The sequence below is a fragment of the Chiloscyllium punctatum genome, chromosome 48 (genome assembly GCF_047496795.1).
Source record: "Chiloscyllium punctatum isolate Juve2018m chromosome 48, sChiPun1.3, whole genome shotgun sequence".
NCBI lineage: Eukaryota > Metazoa > Chordata > Chondrichthyes > Orectolobiformes > Hemiscylliidae > Chiloscyllium > Chiloscyllium punctatum.
Genome location: NC_092786.1, coordinates 61,820,136 through 61,843,988, shown reverse-complemented (window position 1 = coordinate 61,843,988; position 23,853 = coordinate 61,820,136). Strand labels below are relative to the sequence as shown.

The 23,853-nt window shown below is 40.6% G+C and overlaps 1 protein-coding gene across 4 annotated transcripts in view; it reads left to right on the top strand.

Annotated features, from left to right (window-relative positions):
• Positions 1 to 23,617, top strand: part of LOC140469128 (signal peptide peptidase-like 2A) — a 33,045-nt gene extending 9,428 nt beyond the window's left edge. Inside the window, exons 5-17 of one of the 4 annotated variants that reach the window (XM_072565437.1) lie at positions 1,211 to 1,350; positions 2,050 to 2,204; positions 3,860 to 3,956; positions 4,470 to 4,571; positions 8,110 to 8,191; positions 8,679 to 8,753; positions 10,812 to 10,871; positions 10,989 to 11,045; positions 12,252 to 12,351; positions 15,257 to 15,334; positions 18,809 to 18,969; positions 21,283 to 21,316; positions 22,810 to 23,617. In XM_072565437.1, the coding sequence (XP_072421538.1) occupies positions 1,211 to 1,350; positions 2,050 to 2,204; positions 3,860 to 3,956; positions 4,470 to 4,571; positions 8,110 to 8,191; positions 8,679 to 8,753; positions 10,812 to 10,871; positions 10,989 to 11,045; positions 12,252 to 12,351; positions 15,257 to 15,334; positions 18,809 to 18,969; positions 21,283 to 21,316; positions 22,810 to 22,838 (1,170 nt within the window). In that variant the 3' untranslated portion in view covers positions 22,839 to 23,617. Of the gene's footprint in view, positions 1 to 1,210; positions 1,351 to 2,049; positions 2,205 to 3,859; positions 3,957 to 4,469; positions 4,572 to 8,109; positions 8,192 to 8,678; positions 8,754 to 10,811; positions 10,872 to 10,988; positions 11,046 to 12,251; positions 12,352 to 15,256; positions 15,335 to 18,808; positions 18,970 to 21,282; positions 21,330 to 22,809 lie in introns of all 4 variants that reach the window. The other 3 variants (XM_072565438.1, XM_072565436.1, XM_072565439.1) reach the window with 3 other exon arrangements.
• Positions 23,618 to 23,853: the final 236 nt, after the last annotated feature.

Genomic DNA, 23,853 nt, shown 5'->3' with positions numbered 1-23,853 from the left:
GTTGTAATCTGAGGTAACACACTTTGCTGTCCACTACAACTCCAATTTTGATGTCATCTGCAAACTTGGTTATTAAAGTTAGATGTCATGGTATCCAGGGAGAGCCAGGAAATTGGCTACAAAATTGGTTTGACAGTAGGGGGCAGAGGGTTGTTTTTCGGACGGCAGGACTATGACCAGCGATTCCATAGGGCACGGTGTTTGATCCCCTGTCATTATGTAAGCTATTTGGATAAGAATATAAGATACATGTTGTAAAGAATATAAGATACATGGTTTGTAAGTTTGTGAATGACACCAAATGAAGGATCCTCACCAACTTTTACAGACATACCATAAAAAGCGTTCTGTCTGGATGGATTATGGCTTGGTTAGGCAGCTTCTCTGTCCAGGTCCATAGGAAACTAGAGAGTTGTGAACACAACTCCATTTGGTTCAAATTGTGGACAGTGAAGAAGGTTATCTAAAAAGTACAATGGGATATTGATCAGCTGGACCAGTGGGAATGGAGTTTAATTTACGTCAATGCAAAGTGTTCCATTCTGTTAAGACAAATTAGGGCAGGACTTGCACATTTAACGGTAGGTCTTGTCAAACAGAGACCTAGGGTTCAGGTACATAGTTCCTAGCAAAGTTGCATCGCAAGTAGCTAGCATGGTGCTTTCATTGTTCAGGCCATTGAATATAGGGGTTGGGACATCATGTGGTTGTAACGGCCACTTCTGGAATACTGTGTATAGTTCTGGTTGCTTTGCTTTAGGAAGGATGTTATTAAATAGGAGTGGATGGAGAAAAGATTTACAAGGAGTTATCGAGAGTGGAGGCTTTGAATTATTAACAAAGTCACGAAGGGTATAGATAAGGTGCAAAGCAAAGATCGTCCTTGCAGTAGGGGAGTCCAAAGTTTAAGGGCATGGATTTACAGTGAGAGGAGAAAGATTTAAAAGGGAACTCGAGGGGCCATACACAAGGGAGGTGCATATATTGAATTAGTTGTCGAGAGGAAATAATGGAGAGCAGGTATGATTACAACATTTAAAAGACATTTGAGCAAGTACATGGATAGGAAAGGTTTAGAGGGATATGAGCTAAATGCAGGCAAATGGTACTAGATAAGTTTAGGAAACCTAGTTGGCATGGACGAGTTGGGCCAAAGGGTCTGTTTCTGTGCTCTGACTCTGACTCTATTTGACATAATTTCTACTTCCAGATGCTTGGAGAGAACATTTCAGGTGCACTCTATTCCCCTCCTGTGCCTGTCCTGGATTACAGCATCCTGATCATCTTCATTATTGCTGTTGCTACAGTTGCCTTTGGAAGTTACTGGAGTGGGATGGATGAAGGTGAAAGGTATTGCCTCAGTAGCTGAATGTCAGATGATTTGAAACTTAGCATGTATTTGTAATAAATGTTGCTCTGTCATTGAGATTGTTACTTTCCCTAAGAAACTCCCCACTTAATCTACAAAATGGGGCATCAATGGCTTGGCATTTTGTGATGGGTGATGAGCTCTGAGTAAGTGCCCTGACTATTCTGCATTGGGTAGTCTCCAGTGTGGGGTCACTTATTAAATCCTTGTTTGTTAGATGTTTACTGCCACCATTGCTATTCCCATTCTGAGCTGTAACCCCAGTGTATGACCTACTTGACAGAAGGTAGAGGCATGGTCCTTTTCCTACCAGGCACACACTACCTGTTCTTGAATTCTCTCTATCATCCAGAGAGAGACAAAACTGTTCATTTCATTTAGCAGTTTTATCATGGTCTGTCTTTATTGAGAGCGAGTCTCGATAAACACGATTGAGTCGGATCAGAGTCTCATCAGATTCAAAATGTTACTTCTGTTATCTGTCCATAGATGCTTTCAAACCTGTTGAGTTTCATCATTTTCTGTTTGTTTTGTATAAATAAGATCTGATTTTTTTATTTGCAAATTAGGAGAAGCTCTTGTCATTGCTTGATAATTATTTTGTCATTATACTTTATCAGTACAGGATTCAGTTTTATAAACCCCTAACGTTTACCATGTCATTTTCTTTTGGGATGAAGCGGACATTCGATACTGTCTGACTCCAGACGACAGACAAATAGTGAGGACAAGACCAAGGATTCATCTGCAATGCTGACTCCATTAAGTGTTGTAGTTTTTGTTGTCATCTGTTCTGTGATGATTGTTTTGTTGTACTTTTTTTACAAGTGGCTAGGTGAGTACATGTCAGTATTTCTATTTGGAGAAGAAAACCCAGTTCAGTCAAGTTTAGTGAATTTTTTTGTTTGTCTGAATTTTCAGTGCTGAAATGTGATTTTAAAAAAGTGTTAATGAATTTCTTCGACAGTTTAGTTTGGGAAAAGTTGGGATTGTAGTGAACCAATTCAGTTTAATTTCAAACAACTCCCAAATAGTCAAGAGTCATACAGCATGGAAACGCACACTTTGGTCCAACTCATTGATGCTTACCAGATATCCTAAATAAATCTAGCCCCATTTGCCAGCACTTAGCCCTTCTAAACCCTTCTTATCCCTTTTAAATGTTGTACCATCCTCCGCCACTTCCTCTGGCAGCTCATTCCATACATGCACCACCCTCTGTGTGGAAAGGTTGCCCCTTAGGTCCCTTGTAAATTTTTCACCTCCCCCTCTAGTTCTGGGATCCCCCTAATCCACACACCCAGGGAAAAGACCTTGTCTATTTGCCCTTTCCATGCCCTCCTAATCTTTAAACCTCTATAAGGTCACCCTTCAGCCTCTGATGCTCCAGGGAAAACAGCCCCAGCCTATTGAGCCTCTGCTATCTGCCTGTGATTCCAGTTTCAAGGAATATGAACTGCACTTCAGGTCTCTCACCTTACCATGAAGTCAAGGTTAGAGTGGTGCTGGAACAGCGCAGCATCCAAGGAGCAGGAAAATCTGTTCCTTGAAGTGGGTACTCCAGCATCTTCAGTACCCACTTCTGCCTTACCATTAAGTGTATAAGTCCTGCTCAGATTAGCTTTCCTAAAATGCAACCTCTCACGTTGATCTAAATTAAACTCCACATGCCACTTCTCAGCGCCTGGCCCATTTGATCAAGATCCCATTGTACTGAGGTAACCTTCTTTGCTGTCCACTGCACCTTCAATTGTGGTGTCATCTGCAGACTCCTGTTTTTACGATTTCATTCAATTTACTGTTGGATCCCTTTCAGCTCTTGAGTCCTTTTGGATTTGGATGCGGAGCTGTAATTTGTTTTGTAAATTAGCTTTAAATTCATATAATTCTGGTGATTAAGTGTGGAAAGGTTGCTATCTTGCAGCTATGGGTTGATGCTATACTGTATCCTAAAGGAAATTAGGATGACTGCCAAATTCAACTTCAAAACTATTCTATGTGAACATATTGCAGCACTGGACTGAGGCATAGTTGATGTATTACTACTTACTGAAATAAAAACTACTTTAGTCTGCTGGCTGTAAGGTTCTGTTATAAATGAGTTAGACAGTTCCTGTATCTGCCAAAGTATAATTCCCCACAATTCTTCTCTAAATATGTGTCATAACAGTTGGAGTTGCAAATGTCACTGCACGGCTGCATGGGGTGAAGTGTGTTAACTTGTGTTCCTTGCCCTTTATTTCTGATGTCACTTTTGCTTTTAAAAATCCCAGCTGCTGTTCACAATCACCATTTGGAGGCCCTTCCCTTTTCCAGACCACTAGTGATGTCTGCTGGATAAACCTGATTGGTGGAAAAATTGGCACAGTATTTATTAATTCCAATATAGTGGTGCCTTGAGCACAGATTAAAAATTGTCAACAAAATACTGAATGGATATGTCATGTGCATGTGGAAACTTTAGTATAATTTGTCTTTTTTTTCCTCTAGTGTACATGGTTATTGGCATCTTTGCTTTGGCTGCAGCAGTTAGTGTCTATAATTGTTTGGCTGCACTAATGAAAAGAATCCCTTACTGGAAGTGCAAGTAAGCTCAGACTTGTCCTTTGTTTAGAAGTTGCTTTATCTGATCTTTCTTAATTTGGCCTTTTGTTTGCATTCTCCATAATGCCCTCTTGCCTATTTGGTGATATGCTGCCTATTCCTATGCTGTGAGGTTGTTGAAGTTAAATTTATTGACCAGTGTCATTCTGATATTTAGTGACCAATAAGCCTAATAACTGGATTCCTGACTTGTATTGTACGTTGAAGTTTAAGAATAAGGCCTCTTTGAAAAATCCCAGGGTTGATAAAGTAATGTAGACAGTAAACGGTGTGTAGGTAGTGAGGAAATTATGTGGCATGCTCGCAGGCTGTTATTATTTAAATTGATGCTGCACGTGCAATGGTCACCCTCTTGTTATAATGAGTTTGCAAACAAAAAAAGCAGAATGGTTTGGGCCAAACTTTGTGCTTGAAGAAACTTCACAGCACAAATTTAACTTTAAGGTTTTAACCTGTACAAATACATCTAAACATGTCAATGTTTTTCACATTACAGGGTGCCCTATGTTCAGAGAAGAATTGAAGTTCGTTTGGTGATGCTTGCTTTGTTCTGTGTAACAATAGCTTCAATTTGGGTGGTGTTTCGGAATGCGGACAGGTAGGTACGAACACCCAGGTTAGGAACAGGTCAGCCATTTGTCACTTTGAGCCTGTTTTGTCATTCAATAAGATTGTGGCTGATCTGTTTGTGTCTTGGATTACAATTTCCTTCTATTTCTGATAGCCTATCATTCTCCTAGCCTAACAAGAATCTATCTACGCCTGTCCTTAAAAGTGTTCACTGTCCCTTCTACACCATCTTCTGAAGCATAGAATTTCAAAGTTGCATAATCCTTGGGAAGGAAGAAACTCCTAATCTCTGTGGTAAAAAGGCAAACACAAAATTTAAAAACTACCATCTAGTTATGGATTCAACTGCACAAGAGTAAACATCCTATCGACAACATCCTATCGACATCCACCTTGTCAAGACTATCAGGATCTTTATAGATTGCAATGAAGATTGCATACACATGCAATCAAGCCTGGAATGTCCCCCCTTGCCTTGTGAGCCAAATAGCTCTTTCCTGGTATCACTCTAGTAAACCACCTCAGAACCCCCTCCAATGCATTTATGCCTTTCTTTAAAAAGGGCCCAAAACTGCACACCATACTGGAGATGTAGTCTTAACAAGCCCTGTTATGATAAGCGTAATATCCTTCCTTTTAGACAAATGTAGAGTCATTGAACACAGAAACAGGCACAGTATTTATTAATTCCAACCAGTCCATGTTGAACATATCCCAAACTAAACTAGTCTCACCTCCCTGCACCTGGTCCATATCTCTCCAAATATTTCCTATTTCTATATTATTTTAAACATTGTAACTGTACTCACCTCCACCACTTCCTCAGGAAGTTCATTCCACGTGAATCACCCTCTGTATAAAAACAAATTTCCACCTGGTGTCTTCTTTAAAACTCTCTTCTCGCACCTTTAAAATTGTGCCCCCTCGCCCCATCCTAAGAAAAAGACAACGATCGTAAACCCTATCTATACCCCTCATTATTTTATAAATTTCTAATGGTCACCTCTCAACTTCTGATGCTCCAGTGAACAAAGACCCAGCCTATTCAGCCTTTCTTTGCTGGGTTTGGAAGATTTGATCCTGGTAAATCTCCTCTGAACTCTCTCCAGCTTAATAATATCCTTCCTGTCTTCAGTTTCTCTTGTAATGAAGCATAGCATTCCATTACCTAACTTCATTTTGTGCTGTGCCTACTTAAAAGCTTTGTGACTCAAGCATTCAAACACCTAAATCCCATTGCACCTCAGAATTTTGTAGTTGTTCTGTTTAAATAATTCTTTTAATTATTCCTGTCAAAATGAAAAACTTCACATTTTACCACACCAGCCTGAATCTGTCAGGTTTTTGTCCACCCACTCACCTCTCTCTATATCTGGCTGCAACCTTGTTAAACTCTGATCTGAGCCCAAGTACAGTATGAAACTGTACAGTGGGAGAGGATGCAAAATAGCTCATATGCCTCTTTAATTTAGGATGAATTCTACATGGAAAAGGTTGAATCTGTGTACTGTGGTTTATGTTGATGGGATTTCCATCACAAAAATGGAAATTGCTGGAGAAACTCAGTTCTGAAGAAAGGTCACTGGACTCAACATTAACTTTGCTTTCTCTCCACAGATGCTGCCTGATGTGCTCAGTTTCTCCAGCAATTTGTTTTTGTTTCCGATTTTCAGCATCCGCAGTTTTTTTGTTTTGTTTTGGATTTACCATCAGTTTATAATGGGTTTTTCTAAGAACTGTTAGTAATCATGTGTCTGTGCTTATCTTGCTGATATGAAGAACACAATGTGAAAAGTCAGCTTGATCTACCTGTATTACAGGTTAGACACTGCCTCTCAGTGATCCAAATCACTCTGTTTAACCAAAGAGGGTTAACTACATTCTGTAGTGTTGCTGCTTGAGATTTGATTCAGATGAGTCTGTGATGTTTATTGCTGCCCCATGTAGGGGGGAGGTAGCTGGGGAGGTAATGGCCTAATGGTATTATCAGTAGACTATTAAGCCAGAAACTCAGCTAATGTTCTGAGGAACTGGATCCTAATCCAGCTATGGCAAATGGTGGAATTAGAATTCAGTAAAGAATCTGGAATTAGAGCCCTAATGATGATCGTGAAGCCATTGTCATAGAGTCCTAGAGATGTACAGCACAGGAACAGACCCTTGAGTCCAACTTGTCCATGCTGACCAGATATCCTCAATAAATCTAGTCCTATTTGCCATCACTTGGCCCATATCTCTCTAAGGTAAAAACAATGACTGCAGATGCTGGAAACCAGATTCTGGATTAGTGGTGCTGGAAGAGCACAGCAGTTCAGGCAGCATCCAAGTAGCTTCGAAATCGACATTTCGGGCAAAAGCGGGCTTTTGCCCGAAATTCTGACTCCATTTAGGTAGTAATCTGCCTTCCTGTTCTTGCCACCAAAGTGGATAACTACACATTTATCCACATTAAACTGCATCTGCGATGCATCCGTCCACTCACCTAGCCTGTCCAGGTCACCCTATAATTGCCTAACATCCTCCTCACGTATCACCCTGCCACCCAGCTTTGTATCTTCAGCAAATTTGCTAATGTTCCTTTTTTTAAACTACTTTTTTTAATCCTCAAGGGTACCAAAGTATTTTTCATCTATTGGCATTAACTATTCAAGAAGAGAGATGGAACAAAGCATTTAGTTTTCTTTATTCAAAACAGTGGCAGAGCTCTTGTAGTATCCATAACTCTGAGCCGGGTGGTCTGGCTTCAAGTTCCGTTTGCACCAAAGTTGTGTAACAGCAACTCTGAATAAGTTGAGAAAATATGTTGAAGGGTTGCTTGATTTAAGATAAGAGGTGTCAGCCACTGTCGGCATGGTTGTAGCGTCGCTATCTCTGAAACAAGAGACCAGGTTCAGTCCCAGCTGCACCAACATTTCTGAACGGGTTGATGAGATATCTAAATCCATTTGGGTTTCAGGGGAATGTTTAGAATGTGGGTTTACTACCATAACAAGTCATTGCAGTGATTAGCAGCGATACTATTAACAGGAAGTTGGATAAATAAGTGAAAGAGTTAGGAGGATAATTGGGATAAAGGAGGGGGAGACATTCCCGTGGAGCTTAATTACCTGGAATAGACATTTGGGCTGAATGACTAGTTTTGTGTTGTGTAATTGTGCAGCTGAAATTGTCACTTACTGCTTTCATTGGAGAAACCATAAAGCAAACTTGCAGCTTGTGTGTGGGCTCTGGCCAGTGGCAGAGACTTTGCTTTGATCAAATCAAGTTTTTAAAAAATGTTATTGCTCCTGTATACCACAAGAACTGTTTTTCAAACTTCCTACAAAATTTTGAGCTTTTAATTGAACAGCTCAACAGTTGTTGCTCCAGAGTTGTAATCCTCTACCTTTTGACAATTTGAAGATTAAAGATTCATAGCACGTCCTGGAAAACTGTGGCAGTCTGAAGTGGGAGCTCTTTACTTTTTCCAAAGGTCCTGTGTCTCTTGAGGAACCTTACTGCATTGTTAGTGTGCTCTTGTGTTAAATGTGCAACCATGAGTAAGTTCACTGATGTTTGTATTTTAGATGGATTTGGACTCTACATGACTGTTTAGGAGTTGCCTTTTGCCTTAACTTCATGAAGACCCTGAAAATGCCTCATTTTAAGGTATGCTGTGATGTCATAGGGTAAATGTTGTTTTTCTATGAAATTGAATTAAAAAGTCTCCAGAAAGACTAATTATAGACTGTATGCTGTGTAAATGTCCACTTGTACAAAACAAGAGGTAACTTCAGCCTAAAATTGTGATTGTCTTTGCTCTGAAGTTTAAGTAATGTCCCTAAATTCAGTTTCAAGTAATCTTGTAGAAACAGTGACTGACTCCTTTTCTGGATTTTTGTGTCTCTTGACTCTTATTGTTGGGTGACTGTACATTTTTTTAAGGCACTAAAATATCACCCCAATCTCTTAACTAAAATCCAATTTAACAATGGGTGTAAATAAACAGGCCTCAAGACTTAGTGTCACCAAGCTCTCAAGGGCAATATTTTAATTTACAACTGTGTTTTCCATTACCTAACACAAAATGTAAATTCAAGTTATATCATTCCTGGAAAAGGTTATAGATGTCAATATTCTTCCTTTGTTTTTACAGTCTTGTGTCATTTTGCTGGTGCTCCTCCTGATCTATGATGTGTTCTTTGTTTTCATAACTCCATATTTTACAAAGGTAAGCTTATTCTCTACAATGCACTGTCATTCATGTCTGAAAGTTTCACATTTCTATTGTGGAGTATTTGTTCACCTAACCTTTTAATTGAAATTAATTTGGGTTCTTGCGTGACTTTCTGGTGTTTAATACCAAAGTGTTTCATTACATTTTCTCCTCCTTAGGCTGAGACAGTGGTGAAGTGGTCATATAATTGGTCTTGTATTCCAGAGATTCAAGCTCATTCTGGGGACAGTGGTTCAATGCCTCGACAGTGACCTGGGAGAAAGTAAATTTGGTTGAAAAGAATTGGAATTTGTCTCAGTATTACTGATTATTGCTAAAAGCCAGTTTGGTTTGCCTTTTAGAGAAGGAAATCTACCATCCCTGGCTACAGACCCAGAGTAATGTGGTTGACTTTGAACTTGCCCATAAAATGGCTGGGCAAGCCACTCAATTAAAGGGCAATTAGGCCCTGCCAGCATTGCCTAATGTTCCATGAAAGGATAGACCATGGACAGTAGACAAACAACAAACAGTATGGTACTGAAAGAAGCTGTTTTACAGAGTGCCTGTTAGAGCAGTTCAGTTAATCTCAATGCTTGTGAATTCCCCTCCATTTGTTTTCTAATTTCATCCTTTCAAGTTTTTATTTAATTCACTTTTGAAAGGTACTATTGAATCTATCGTCATCTTCGTTTCAGGGGATGCAATCCAGATCTCAGCAAGTTGCATCAGGCAAACACAGTCCTTGTGTCACTTCTGGTTCTGTTGCCAATCATGATAAATCAATGTATTTTGTTTCTATCAGGGAGTCAGTATCCAATCTGTTCAAACTTACTGTTGGATGTTTTTCATGACTTTTAACCATTCTCTCTGAGAACAGTCCAGTGCCTCCACTTAATCCACAGTGTCCCTCATTCCTGGAATTATTCCTGCACATCTTTTCTGCACACTTTTCATGGCCTCAAATCGTTCCAGGTTTTGAAACTGAATACAATGCAGTCACAAAATTGCTGGTGTAGAAAGAGGCCATTTGGTCCATTAAATTTACTGACCCTCCAAAGAGCATCCTGCCCAAACCCACACCCCATCCTAAGTCTGTAACTCTGCATTTCCCATTGCTAATCTAGCTAACCTGCACATCTTTTGGACTGTGGGAGGAAACTGGAGCACACCGAGAAGAGCGCACAGAGGACACCCCACAGACACAGGGAAAATGTGCAAGTTTCACACACAGTCGTCCAAGGGTGGAATTAAGCCCCGGGTTTCTGGTGCTGTGCACCAACATGTCTCCCAACACTCGGTTAGAAACTATTTTGTAAAGGTTGAGCATAACTTGCTTTTGTACTTTTATTTTCAAATCCAGAAGCTTTTTTATGCTGCTTCAACCTTTTGTGACTTGTTCTGGAAAGACACTTGCTAATCTCTTTCCCTTTTAAAATTGTACAGTTTAGTTTTTGGTGCCATTCCTCATTTCTTCTCTTGTTTCTCCTCTCAAACTGTACCACTTCATGAAATATTTAGGTCTGAATTGACAATTTATGGTACAATCAAAGTTTTTGTTTTTGAGTAGTTTTCTCAATTTGCTGTAGATTTTATTATTTTGCATTGTTTGGTCAACAGTGCTTATAGGAAATGGAAGAACTAAAGGCAAATTACTTTGGACTGCTTTCTGTGTATCTTCTAACAATTGAATTTCAAATAGATTATTAGTGAAACTGCAATGCCTGTTTTGTTACGTTGAAGAGGTTTTAAATGCCGATTTAATTAAATTGAATTTTCTGACATTTCAGCTAATACCTTAGTTGCAAATTACTTGGTAATATGCTCCCAATGCATAGAGACAGAAAATCAGCACAGTTTGGACACTCGGGTGATCTCAGATGAAGTTGACCACATGTAGATTTGTTTCTTCAGCAAGATGAAATATTTTTCAACTGGTTGGCTAAGAATTATGTCGGGGGCTAGGAAAAGAATCACCTGCTTGTGTGCTGTTCAGTAGAAATGAGCAAGCTGATAAATAAGTGCGACTCTTTGGTTGACGTGGTTTAAGTGGAGTTATTTATTTCCTTTCAGAATCATGAGAGCATTATGGTCGAGGTAGCTGCTGGATCCGGATCTACCACTGGTGAAAAGGTGACATTGAAACTAAAAGCTTAACGCCATGGGTTAAAGTCGCTGCTTTACTAACCAGCTGCAGGAGTGCTAGGGTTTCAGATTCTCTAATGTAATAAATATTGGGTTTGATTCTAGAGGACTGGAAACTACCTAATGGGACTGACTGTGAGCCACTGGTTCAACAATGAAAAAGTAAGAACTGTATTTGTATGCATTAAAGTTGACATTGTTATATTGGGCAGAATTAATTGCTGCTTTTCTTTTTGGCTTTCATTTATAACCATTCCCAGATTTTACCTCCCAACTAGAAGATGTTATTGATCAAATGAAAACTGCAAGATACCTGTGTGACTCTGTACTAGCTTGAGGTTCTGCCTGAGGGGAGGGTGAAAGAAATGAATATTGCTCTCAGCTCTGAATTTAAAGATCCCCAGGTCAGGAGCTAAAGGGAGCAGTGTGATGCAACCCTCAGTGATTTTTCTTTCATTCATTTGCGGAATGGTGATCACTGGCTAGGCAGCACTTTTTTTCCATTCCTAATGGTCCTTGCAATGGTGGTGGTGTGTGCTATCCCCACAGTGTAGGGCATCCACAACGCCTTTAGGGATGGAACTCCAGGATTTTTATCCAGCAACATGGAACAATGTCATCAGTCCTTTGATGTCAGGACGGTGAGTGGGGTTTAGAGGGAAGACAGTAGGTGGCAAAGTTTCCATGTTTCTGCTGTTCTTGTCTGTCTCACTGGTGGTTGATGTGGGTTTGGAAGCTGCTGTCAAAGACACTTGGCTAAGTTCCTGCAATGCATCTTATACATGGTATATACTGTTGTCACCATGTATCAGTGGTGGAGAGAATAGTGATGGTAAGACAGAATATTGAAAGTGGTGGGTGTGGTACCAAATCATGTGGGTTACTTTTTCCTGGATGGTGTCAAGCTCCTTATGTTGGAGCTGCACTCATCCAGGGCAAGTGGGAAATATTCCATCACACACTCCTGACTTGTGCTTTGTAGGTGGTGGATAGGCTTTGGGGAGTCAGGAGATGGGTTGCTTGAGGGCATGTAGCACCTCGTGATGTCCAGTTTTGCATTTATTTGTTCACAATCTAACTTTTGTCTATCTGTTATGTCTCATGTCATGCAGTGATTGAACTGCTGCAGTTCTGATGTTGGTTACAAACTGTACCCGGATTCATGATGAGCCATATTGGGGTGCATGTGTCTGCAGCTTCCTGCTTGTGAATTTCATACCACTGTGTATATATTATATATTTTAAACATAATAAATGGAGTTTTCTTTACTTTCGAAACTGTAAAATTAATATTTCACTCTTTCCCTGCTGTACTTAAAGTAGTAATGAATACCTGTAATGTATTAACCACAGTTATGTTTCTTGTAGTTGCCTGTGGTTATCAGGGTACCAAGACTGATGCCATCTGTTGCAACCTTGTGTGGAACGCCATTTTCTATCCTGGGATTTGGGGATATTATTGTTCCAGGTGAGTAAAAATGTTTCTGCATTTCTTCATCCCTGGAATGACTTGATAACTGGGATATTGAAAACCTGTAACTTGCCATTACAAATCACAGAATTCCATATTATTTGTGCTTATGTACATGGAAATTTTCTAGCTATCGGTGTTTTTAATTTATTTTTAGTTGCCTGACCAGGCTAAGATGTATATTACAAAGCCATTGTATGTTAGGTGTGTATTAAAAATGGACTGATTAACTAAATAAATGACTCATATAAACTAGCGGCAAACTTATTAAAACAAAACCCATAAGTGTTTCTTTTTTGAGACACATTGCTAATATATGAAGATGAGCTAAATGTGTCATGCCCAATTGGGGGCAAGGCTGACTTTTCAAAAATGTTAGAGCTTTTTGCCTCCCATATCCCTTTGTGGTGATTTTTTTTCTTACCATTGGCTTATCCCCGTCCAACCCACTGTAACCAGGTTCTGCTTGCATTATATTGAAAAGTTGCTAGGTTTGAAATGCCACCTTGGAAATCGATGTATTGATTACACTTCAGTATTAACACTCAAGATAGAAATTATGAATTCATGTGTTTTGTGGTGTATTAACTTTTTCAACAAGGTTTATTTATGCAATGCTGGAAAAGCGCAGCAGGTCAGGCAGCATCCAAGAAGCAGGAGAATCGACGTTTGTTCTATGTTCTATGTTCTATGTTTCGGGCATGAGCCCCTCTTCAGGAATTGAGCTTCCTGATTTCCAGCATCTGCAGTCCTCACTTTCTCCTTATTTATGCAATGCCTGTTTTTAAAGGGGAAATATCAGTGGTTTAAGTAGTTGGGATGAATATGGATATTCCTCAGGGGAAGAAGGAATGGCGAACTGAAATGCTTGGTGAATTTCAGAAGCTCTTGAAGGTGAGGTGACTGTGCACCACAGTGTAGGGATTGGGGTGATAGCAGGTTGAAAGCTTGTCTGACAAATGGGGAGTAATGATTGATTCAATCCATTAGGAATTTAGCAACATACTTATGAGATAGGAGCAGAGGTAGACTACTGAGTCTGCTTGACTGTTCAATAAATTCGTGGCTAACCTGCATTCCCATCTACTCCCAGTAACCTTCGCCTCTTGACTAACTAGAATCTGTTCACCTCTGCCTTCTGAGGCAGAGTTCTGAAGTCGCATAACCCTCAAAAGGTTTCCCTCATTTCTGGCCTGAAAGGGTGACTCCTGATTTTAAAACTTCCCCTAATTCTGGGCCTGTCCCACAAGAGGAAACATCCTTTTCATGTCAAACTTTGTCAAGACCATACAGAATCGTAAACATTTCAATCAAGTCATCCCAGTGGAAACAAACCCAGCCTGGCCAATCTATATAAGACAACCCACTCGTTCCAGCTATCAATTTAATAAACACTAAGCCATCCCTGCTTCCCTTTATCAGATGTGGATTCACTAATGCCCGACATAACTAAGACGGAACATCCTTTTTATGTTGATTACTGACAAAGGATAACATTCCATTAATCTTGATTTTGTGCTATTTCAATATGGTCACAGCTGATCATGCTGATCTGTATGCTTCCTGCTTTCTCCTCATTCCCTTTGACCCCTTTGCCCTAAGAACCACATGTAACACCTTGAAAATATTCAATATTTTGGCTGAAACTGTTTTCTGAGAAAGAAGAGAATTCCACAGGATCACCAGGCCCTTGAAGAAATTTTTCCTCATTTTGATCCTAAATGGTTTACACTTTGTATTCTCAAGCTGTGATTCCTGGTTTCTAACTTGATCCTTTGCCACTTGTTTAATATAAGAAGACAGCAGACTGCTGAGGGTGTGGTCGTGCAGAGAGTTGGTCCGTGTTATGGAGTCACATTTCCAACAATGTACAATGCGCTGCAAATTCTGAAAAAGCTAAAGGTTTGGAATGCAGCAAAATAAGTATCACAATTGAAGGGATTGTGCTTAGCGTGGGTTAAATTTAAACACTGAGCTGTCAGTCCTGGCACCCTCCCCTGCCACCGCAGGAATCGCAAAACCTGCGCCCACACCTCCTCCCTCACCACCATCCAAGGCCCCAAAGGAGCCTTCCACATCCATCAAAGTTTCACCTGCGCATCCACCAATGTCATTTATTGCATCCGTCGCACCCAATGCGGTCTCCTCTACATTAGGGAGACTGGACATCTAGCAGAGCGCTTCAGGGAACATCTCCGGGACATCCGCACCAATCAACCCTGCCACCCCGGTACCCAACATTACAACGCCCCCCCCCCCTTCCATTCTGCCAAGGGCATGCAAGTCCTGGGCTGCCTCCACCGCCGCTCCCTCACCACCTGACGCCTGGAGGAAGAACGTCTCATCTTCTGCCTCAAAACACTTCACCCCAGTGCATAAATATAGACTTCACCAGTTTCCTCATTTCCACTGCCCCTTACACCTGTTCCAACCTTCCAGCTCAGCACTGTCCTTGTGACCTATCCTACCTGCCTATCTCCCTTCCCACCTATCCGCTCCACCTTACCCTCTGACCTATCACCTCCATCCCTACCCCCATTCACCTATTGTACTTTTTGCTACCTTCTCCCCAGTCCCACCCACCCCCCACTTATCTCTCCATCCTGGAGGCTTCCTGCTTCTGTTCCTGATGAAGGGCTTTTGCCCGAAACGTCGATTTTCCTGCTCCTCAGATGCTGCCTGACCTGCTGTGCTTTTCCAGCACTACTCTGATCTAAACTCTGGTTTCCAGCATCTGCAGTCCTCACTTTTGCCTTACACATTTTTGCAGTCTGCTGTCTGACTTTGTAGAAGAATTTACAATTTTAAGCCATGATAATTTGAGCTGTAAATTTTGTATGAATGCTCTAATGCGACTTGTAATATTTGCTCCAGTATTGATGTTATTCTGATCTCTTTACAGGATTATTGGTTGCTTATTGTCGAAGATTTGATTTGCAGATTAACACCTCCAACATCTATTTTATTTTGTGCACTACAGGTAAAATACTCTAAACAAATTGTGAATAAGAAAGTAGTTTACGTTAACTACATACAAAGTGGGACATTAATTTACTGTCATTTTCTGACAGTCACATCTGAATCATGGTGAGAACTGTATTCTTTTGAGGGGGAGAAAAAAGTGGGGAAATCTTTTATTTTAGACTAAACTAAACTGAACCCAGGATGGTTGGTACAAGAGACTGTGGCGGGGGGGGGGAAACAATCCAGTTATGCCCCTCAAATAGTTCTGCATATGCGGCTGAATCACAAAGGTGGTAATATCTGGGTTACTACTTGAACCATGAGGAAATTGCCATTGGAGATACAACAATTGATGTAAGGTTCAAAGGTTGTGGAGGAGAACTAGGTTTCAATCCATGATTCACTGGCATCAGTACTAGAGCAATGTGTTCTGCCATTGGGATAGCCTTCACATGAACTATATTAGGATCAATGTACTGAAATTCTGTAACTAAGGCTATAAAAAGGGCTCTAACCCACAGCTTCCAACCTCATAGTTTGGGAACGCTGCACCGCACAGTTCTACCTCCTACCCAAGATCCACAAGCCTGACTGCCCTAGCCGATCCATCGTCTCGGCCTGCTCTTGCCCCACCTAACTCCTCTCCACATACCTCGATACAGTTCTCTATTCATTGCTCCCGAAACGGTCTCCTGTACATTGGGGGAGACAGGATGCCTACTTGCACAGCGCTTCAGACAACATCTCCGGGACACCTGCACCAACCAACCCACCGCCCCATGGCCGAACACTTCAACTCCCCATCCAACTCCACCACAGACATGCAGGTCCTGGACTTCCTCCACCATTACTCCCTCACCACCCGATGCCTGGAGGAAGAACGCCTCATCTTCTGCCTTGGGACCCTGCAACCCCAGGGCATCAATGTGGATTTCACCAGTTTTCTCATTTTCCCCCCCGCCACCTTATCCCAGATCCAACCTTCCAACTGTCACTGCTCTCCTGAACTGTCCTATCTGTCCATATTCCTTTCCACCTATCCGCTCCATCTTCCCCTCTGACCTATTACCTCCCCCCCCCAAAGCCCCATTCACTTATCATATTCTCAGCTAGAGTACATTGCACAGTTTTGGCCTCCTCACTTGACAGAGGTACTTGCATCGGCTTTTCAGGGAAGGCTCATGTGGTTATTTCCAGAAATGAAGAAGAGATTCAAATTGGGCCTGTACTTATTGAAGTTTACAAGAATAAGAAATTTGAACAAAACGTAATATTTTTGCATGCAAAACTAGCTTGATAGGCCAAACTGTTGCATATGATCTTGTGGTATCTTAATGTTGTATTTGCCTAATTTCAAATTATTTCTTACTGCAATAAAATGAAAGGTGAACTGATCTGCCATTGCTGATGAAGTATGAAGTGGAATGTTTTGCCTTGGCGTCTTGCCTGCAGTTCCTGCTTTTTCTAACTGCTTAGTCAAAAGATAAGATCTCAAATGCTCTTAGTTTTGAGTATCCTGGGCTTCAACCCAGGGTTCCCTATGCTGCCAATTGACTAAAATTATTTTGTCATTGAAAGTCCTAGCGATGTACAGCACAGAAACAGACCCTTAGGTCCAACTTGACCATGCTGACCAGGTATCCTAACCTAATCTAGTCCCATTTGCTACCACTTGGCCTATATTCCTCTAAACCCTTCCTATTCATATACCTATCCAGATGCCTTTTAAATGCTGTAATTGTACCAGCCTCAACCACTTCCTCTGGCAGCTCATTCCATACACGTACCACCCTCTGTGTGAAAACACTGCCCCTCAAGTCCCTTTTCCCCTATCACACTAAATATATGCCCTCTAGTTCTGGACTGAACACCAGGGACAAAAGCTCGTCTATTTACCTTATCTATTCCCTCGTGATTTTATAAATCTCTATAAGGTCACTCCTCAGCCTCCGACGCTCTAGGGAAAACAGCCTCAGCCTATTCACCCTCTCCTGATAGCTCCAATCCTGGCAACATCTTTGTAAATCTTGTCTGAACCCTTTCAAATTTCACAACATCTTTCCGATAGGAAGGAGACCAGAATTGTATGCAGTATTCCAAAAATGGCCTAACCAATGTCCTGTACAGCTGCAACATGACCTCCCAATTCCTATTCACAGTGCTCTGACCAATAAAAGAAAGCATACCAAACACTGCCTTCACTATCCTACCCACCTGCACGTCTACTTTTCAAGGAACTATGAACCTGTAACTCCAAGGTCTCTTTGTTCAGCACCACACTCCAGGACCTTACTATTAAGTATATAAGTCCTGCTCTGATTTGACTTTCCGAAATACGGTACCTTGCATTTTTCTAAATTAACTCCATCTGCCGCTCCTTAGCCCATTGGCCCATCTGATCAAGATCCCATTGTAATCGGAGGTAAGCTTCTTTGCTGTCCGCTACACCTCCAATTTTGATATCATCTGCAAACTTACTAACTATACCTCTTATGCTCCCATCCAAATCATTTATATAAATGACAAAAAGTAGATGACCCAGCACCGATCCTTGTGGCACTCCACTGGTCACAGGCCTTCAGTCTGAAAAACAACCCTCCACTATCCGCCTCTGTCTTCCACCTTCTCTAAAATATTGGAAGGGTATTTGTGTGAGGACCAAAACTACGGAAAGAAAAATGTATCAATGATATTAAATCATGGCTTTTACTTTATGCTCAAGACTGACATGCAAGAAATCAAATTTGGGGAGTATCCATCTATAAAAATCAAGAGAAGAGGGTGCTGATTGGTTGGTACGGAGGTGGGACAAGGAACCATTAATTGACAACCTGGGGATGGGGTAGAGTGGACACAGATGACCAGTTTCTTCAGTGGGCAGGTCAGTTACCATGAGGCACAAATTTAAGATGACTAGCGAAAGGATTATAGGGGCATGAGGAAAGGTTTCTTTTTCAGTCAGGGTTGTGTCTGGAATGGTTATGAAGGCAGCCACTCCTTCTGCATCCCCATGGGAATACTCCGAGACCAATTTAGAGTCTCTCCACATTGTCTAAGTTTATTTGGCGATTCAACATTGCCTGTTAAGTTTGTGTTGCATCTTTTGCCAGTATGGTCTAACCAATCATTTCTCTTGCTGTTTAAATTGGTATTCCCTTTGGTTTCTTGCCCCTGTGAGTCCTGATGCAAGACAGTCTCTTTGTGTAAGGGAACGAACATTGCTAAAATGTTTATTCCTGCCATATAGATGTCAACAACTTGAAAGGTGGATCCTCTTTTTCTATTTTGGAAACTGATTTTTTTAAAAAGAAAGGAGTGAGATTTCCTGATTGTCACCCAGCTTGGTAGTTTGCTAACTGCAGGATCTCACTCTCCATCCTTTCACGTTGTTGAGAAACCTAGGTTCGCTTAAAATAGATTTGACCAATCTCTAATTTTTTGATAGGTTATTGAAGTGCGAAGCAATGTTTAATGTTGTTTCATTTTATAGCTTATGCAGTTGGCATGGTTTTGACGTTCATTGTTCTGATTGTAACGAAGATGGCACAGCCAGCCTTGCTGTACTTGGTGCCTTGTACCCTTGTCACGTGTGCAGTGACTGCCTGGATTCGAAAGGAAGTGAAAATATTTTGGGTTGGAAGTGATTATGAGGTTAGCAGAATTCCTTAACTCCTCTTTCTATACATTTTTGTATAGAATATAATTAAACTTAATTATGGAAACACCTGTCTGTGCGCTAATGGGTCCTCCTTGTGTTTCACTTTTTCTAAATTGTTTTTGTTTTGCACTTCATTCTTCTCCTTCCCCCCCCCCCCAAAATAAAGAAGCTGGTAGAAAGTCTCCCTCTCTTCTGGGAATTGGTTTTCCACCGTCTTCCCTCTGAAACAAGAGGCCACTATTTGAATGCATGTTTTGGAAGGGTGCTGCTAGATGCATTATATGAGGAGACACATTGCTCCAAGATGGAAATTGGTGCCTTTAAACAGTTCATTCAAAGGGCCGGGCTGATGTGCTGAATATTTGTTTGGGTTTAAATCCCACTTTGGCAGCTGGAACTCCAATTCAGTCAATAAATTTTAGCTGTGATGGTCAGGAGACTAATGTTGATTTTTATACTTAAAATCCATTGGGTTTCCCAAGTCTTTTTTTTAAACAAATTTACAGACCTTTCCTGGCCTGACCTACGTGTGACTCCAGGCTTGCAGCAGTGTGGTTGACGTTTATGTCTTCTGAGAATGTTGAGCAAAATCTATCAGGAATACAGCTGGTGATTGGAGAAATTAAAAATGTACAGCTCAGAAATGGGCCCTTTGGCCCACAATATTAAGCCAAACATGATGCCAAATTAAACTAATCCCTCCTCCTTGCCATTGGTCCATATCTCTTCTTTCCTGTGCTTACCTAAAAGTCTCTTAAACACCACTACTGTGTCTGCCAGCGTTGGTGGAAAAGGCAATACATTCTAAACTCCTACCATTGCGCCTCGCAATCCTGGGGGAAACAGATTCTGACTTTCAACCCTATCTTTGCATCTCACTTTTATAGACTTCTATCAAGTTTTCCCCTCAGCCTCAGTCTCCGCCACTCCAGAGAAAACAAAGAGTTTTTCTAGCCTCTCCTTATAGCTTTTAACTTCTAATCCAGGCAGTATCCTGGTAAACCTCTTCTGCACCCTTTCGAAAGCCTCCACGTCCTTCCTGTAATGTGGCAACCGGAATTGAATGCAGTACTCCAAAGTGGCAGAAGCCAAAGCCTTATAAAGCTGCAACGTGACGTCCTGACTCTTGTACTCAATTCCCCAACCAATAAAGGCAAGCATGCTATATGCTGCCTTCATCCTATCTACTTGCATGGTCACCTTTGAGGGTCAGTGGACTTGAACTCCAGTATCCCTCTGTACATCAATGCTGTTCAGGGTCTCACCATTAACTGTGTTCTTTTCCTAAACATTTGATTTCCCAAAGTGCAGCACCATACACTTACCCAGATTAAACTTCATCTGCCATTTCTCCACCCAAGTCTGCAACTGATCTATATCCCACCGTATCCATTGACAACCTTCTACACTGTCCATAACTCCATTGATCTCTATGATCTGCAAACTTACTAACCCATCCATCTACATTTTCCTTCAAGTCAGTTATATGTATCGCAAACAGCAGAGGTCCCTGTATGGATCCCTGTGGAACACCACTAGTCACAGACCTCCAGCCGGAAAAACACACTACACTGCTACCTTGTCTTATATGAGCAAGCCAATTCTGAATCCATATGGCCAAGTCACTGTGGACCCCATGCATCTTGCTCTTATGGATGAGCCTACCATGAGGAACCATGTCAAAAGCCTTACTAAAATTCATGTGAACAACATCCACTGCTCTGCCGTCATCAATCATTTAGTCATCTCCGCAAAAAATTCAATCAAGTTAGTAAGACATGAACTGCCCTGCACAAAGCTGACTAAGAAGGCTTAATGTTACCACCTTGAGGGCGATTGAAGATGTACAACAAATTTTATCCACAGCTCATCAAAAAGACAAAATGATCATCTTTAAATCCAGATTAGATTGATAGGATGAAAAATTAACTCGGCACAGTCCTTCAATTTATCACTCATTGGCTCCTTTCAAGTAGGTCTGAAACCCTAGGTCATTTGGTTTCAATCTCGTTACCAATGTAAGGAAGGTTGTTGATATTCTGTAATAGAATGGGCTGCTACCCTTTTATTGGTACTATTCATTTTTACGTGTATAATTGCTCAGCCTGTTATTCAGTCCGAAGTCTCCCAGTTTCAAGCAGTATGATAGAAAGGACTCCCCTGCATCCAAAATATACTGGCATTCTGGGTAGAATATTTGATGAATGGTTGAGAGTTCTGGATATTTGGATAGCATCATGGTCAGGAAGTGGTGCCTGTTTGAATGGGGTCGCTGTTGAAAAATAATTTGCACCTGATCTCTCTAGGTTTTGGACGTCACCAACGAAGCTTTATTACAAGGTGTGATATACTGGTAATGTTTACAGTAATTAAGCTATCTGCTTCATCAACTTGGCGCTTATGACTGGATTCTCTAAATTCTCTTCTAAATATTCTTTTCATTTCTCTTTGTTGAAGGGTCATTATCTGCACTTCAATTTTGACTAATAAATTTACAGTCTGCATACCAACCCTTTTCTGTTTATTTGGACTTGGATAATTGTGATTCCATCTCTGATCATATGTGCAACTTGAGTTGGTACCATTTGCGTAAACAAGATTCAGATATTCATTCTGACCAATTAAAACAACTTACCAAATGAAAACTTTAAACCTTTGTAACTTGTAATGAATCCAGTTATTCCAGGAAAAAGTAAACTTGGTGATACTTGCCTTGAGAGAAAATTTGGCAGTTTTAAAGGTAAAGTCACCAAAGTCTTACCGGGTCATAGGGCTGCTCTCAGTGAGATGACTAGTGTTGTTGCCTCCGGCAAGGAGAGAAGTTAAGAACTTCATGGTAACCTGAACTGGTGTGGGAATTAAACCCATGCTGTTGGCATCAATGTGCATCACAAATCCAGCAATCCTGAAGAAGACCCATAATTTTAATTGGATATCATGGGAGGCATGTGTCTCTTTTCTTTAGTTAAGAGTACTTGGGGCCTAAATTCTACCCAAGTGATGCCTTTGTTTGTGCTGCTTTGCTCTGGGAGCGGGATGATGTCTCTGGCCTGAATGGACATTGTGTGTAAGCAGGCGCAAGGTCAAGTTTCCTCTGTGCAACACGACAGGTGAAGCCAATTGGCTTTGTTCATGGTGTCAGTCCACACACATTCATAACTTCCTGTGGTAGAGTTGGAGCTCACTAACTCTGATATATTCTCTCAACAACCACAACTTAGAACAATTTTTCAAAATCTATCCTACTCCAATCTTGATTTGAATCAAGACCGAAGTTCTCTATAGAATCCAAGCCATGTTCATCTCGCCCATCTATCTTAGTGTTTGCTGATTTAATCCAGTAATATTTCAGATATTGAGCTACATGGTTTGTTTGAATTGCAAATTCTGGTTTATATAAAAATGGCTTTTGGTATTCAGAGTTGAACTGAGTTTTGACATTCTCTCATTAAAATCCCTTTGGTAAATATCAGAAAAAGCCAATGACTGGTACTGTGGCATTTACTTTATCAAAGTAGAACAAGCCAAGGAAGTTATTTATGAGTGGGGTGCTGCATCCTCTACCCTTGCTACAAACATCTTTTTTTAAACTAAAGAGTCTCTGGAATCTTGTTCTGAAGTATTTGTAAGGGGTTATTTCTCAGGAACTATTTCTAAATCAAAGTACCTGTTTCCATCTTGCTCTAAACTTAGTGTCAACAGTTTTTCTAAAGTTTGTTCTTTGTTTGGTCTTGAGGTAAGTTGTATAAGAGTTTGAAAGGCAAAATAATTATTTTTGAAAATGTTTTTGCAAGATAAGCTGAATGCTGCTGTTCTTTCATGTCTCCCCTCAGATGATGAACCAAGTTGGTACAACGGGTGAGGAGGCAGTTGAGACTCTCTCTGAGCCAGTGTCTGAATATCGCTCAAAGAAATGACAGTTGCTTTCTTGTATTCTAGTTTTCTTTAGAAAAATATTCTAATACCAGTGTCTGACTGATGGACAATAGTGCATCCTGACAATTTCCCTGATAAGCACAACCTTTTACACTTCTTTTTTGTAATTACTAATTTGCCAAAGATTTTCTTTTAATTGAAGCTTTGAATTGATCATGTACTTTTACTACTTTGGTAACTTTACTAGATGTACTTCATAATTTCTAAATCATGGAGGATGAATAAAATACTTGGTCGCATCTTTTTGATTGTTGATGGTGGCATGTCCCTCAGAAGGATCAAGTGCCTTGCATATCATCACCCCGCTGTGAAGATGGTCAGGGAAAGTATCATGAGACTGCAAATTTTCCCTTAAAGTGACAGTTTATTTTAACACCATTTATATTTTCTCAATATTCTGCACCTTGTGGTTGCAACAATTGTTCAATTTTGTCCAAGTCTCTTCTGCCAGACAAGTTTGATCAAAGAATATTTTGAAAAAATATTTGTCTTGCAGGGTGATCCCATTGATGTGATGCTGTGTAATGTCTGATTGTTTGATTGATTTATAGCCAGTTTTGAATATTAAAATGCATTCTGTGGAACAGGGTGTGTTAATGTTTATAAAGGAATTGTAATCCTTAACTGGGAACTCCTGCACATGGAGTGGAAAAACATGTAACTGTGCAAAAAAAATTATTTGTTATTAAATAATTTAGAAACAAATCTGTTCTGATGAATCTGTTTTACGTGTTTTGTCCTATTTTTGTTTCTAAATCAATGATTGGATGTCTCTAAGATTTTCTAAAATATTGGTTGTTGATTTGGTTGACAACAGAAATTGCAGTCTCATTTTCTACTTTTACATAATGCACCTCTACATTTATGAACGGAGCACCTCTCGTAAAAGGGAATGAGCAGTGAGCATCTTGGAGAAAACCTGTTAGCTGAGGTTTCGTTCA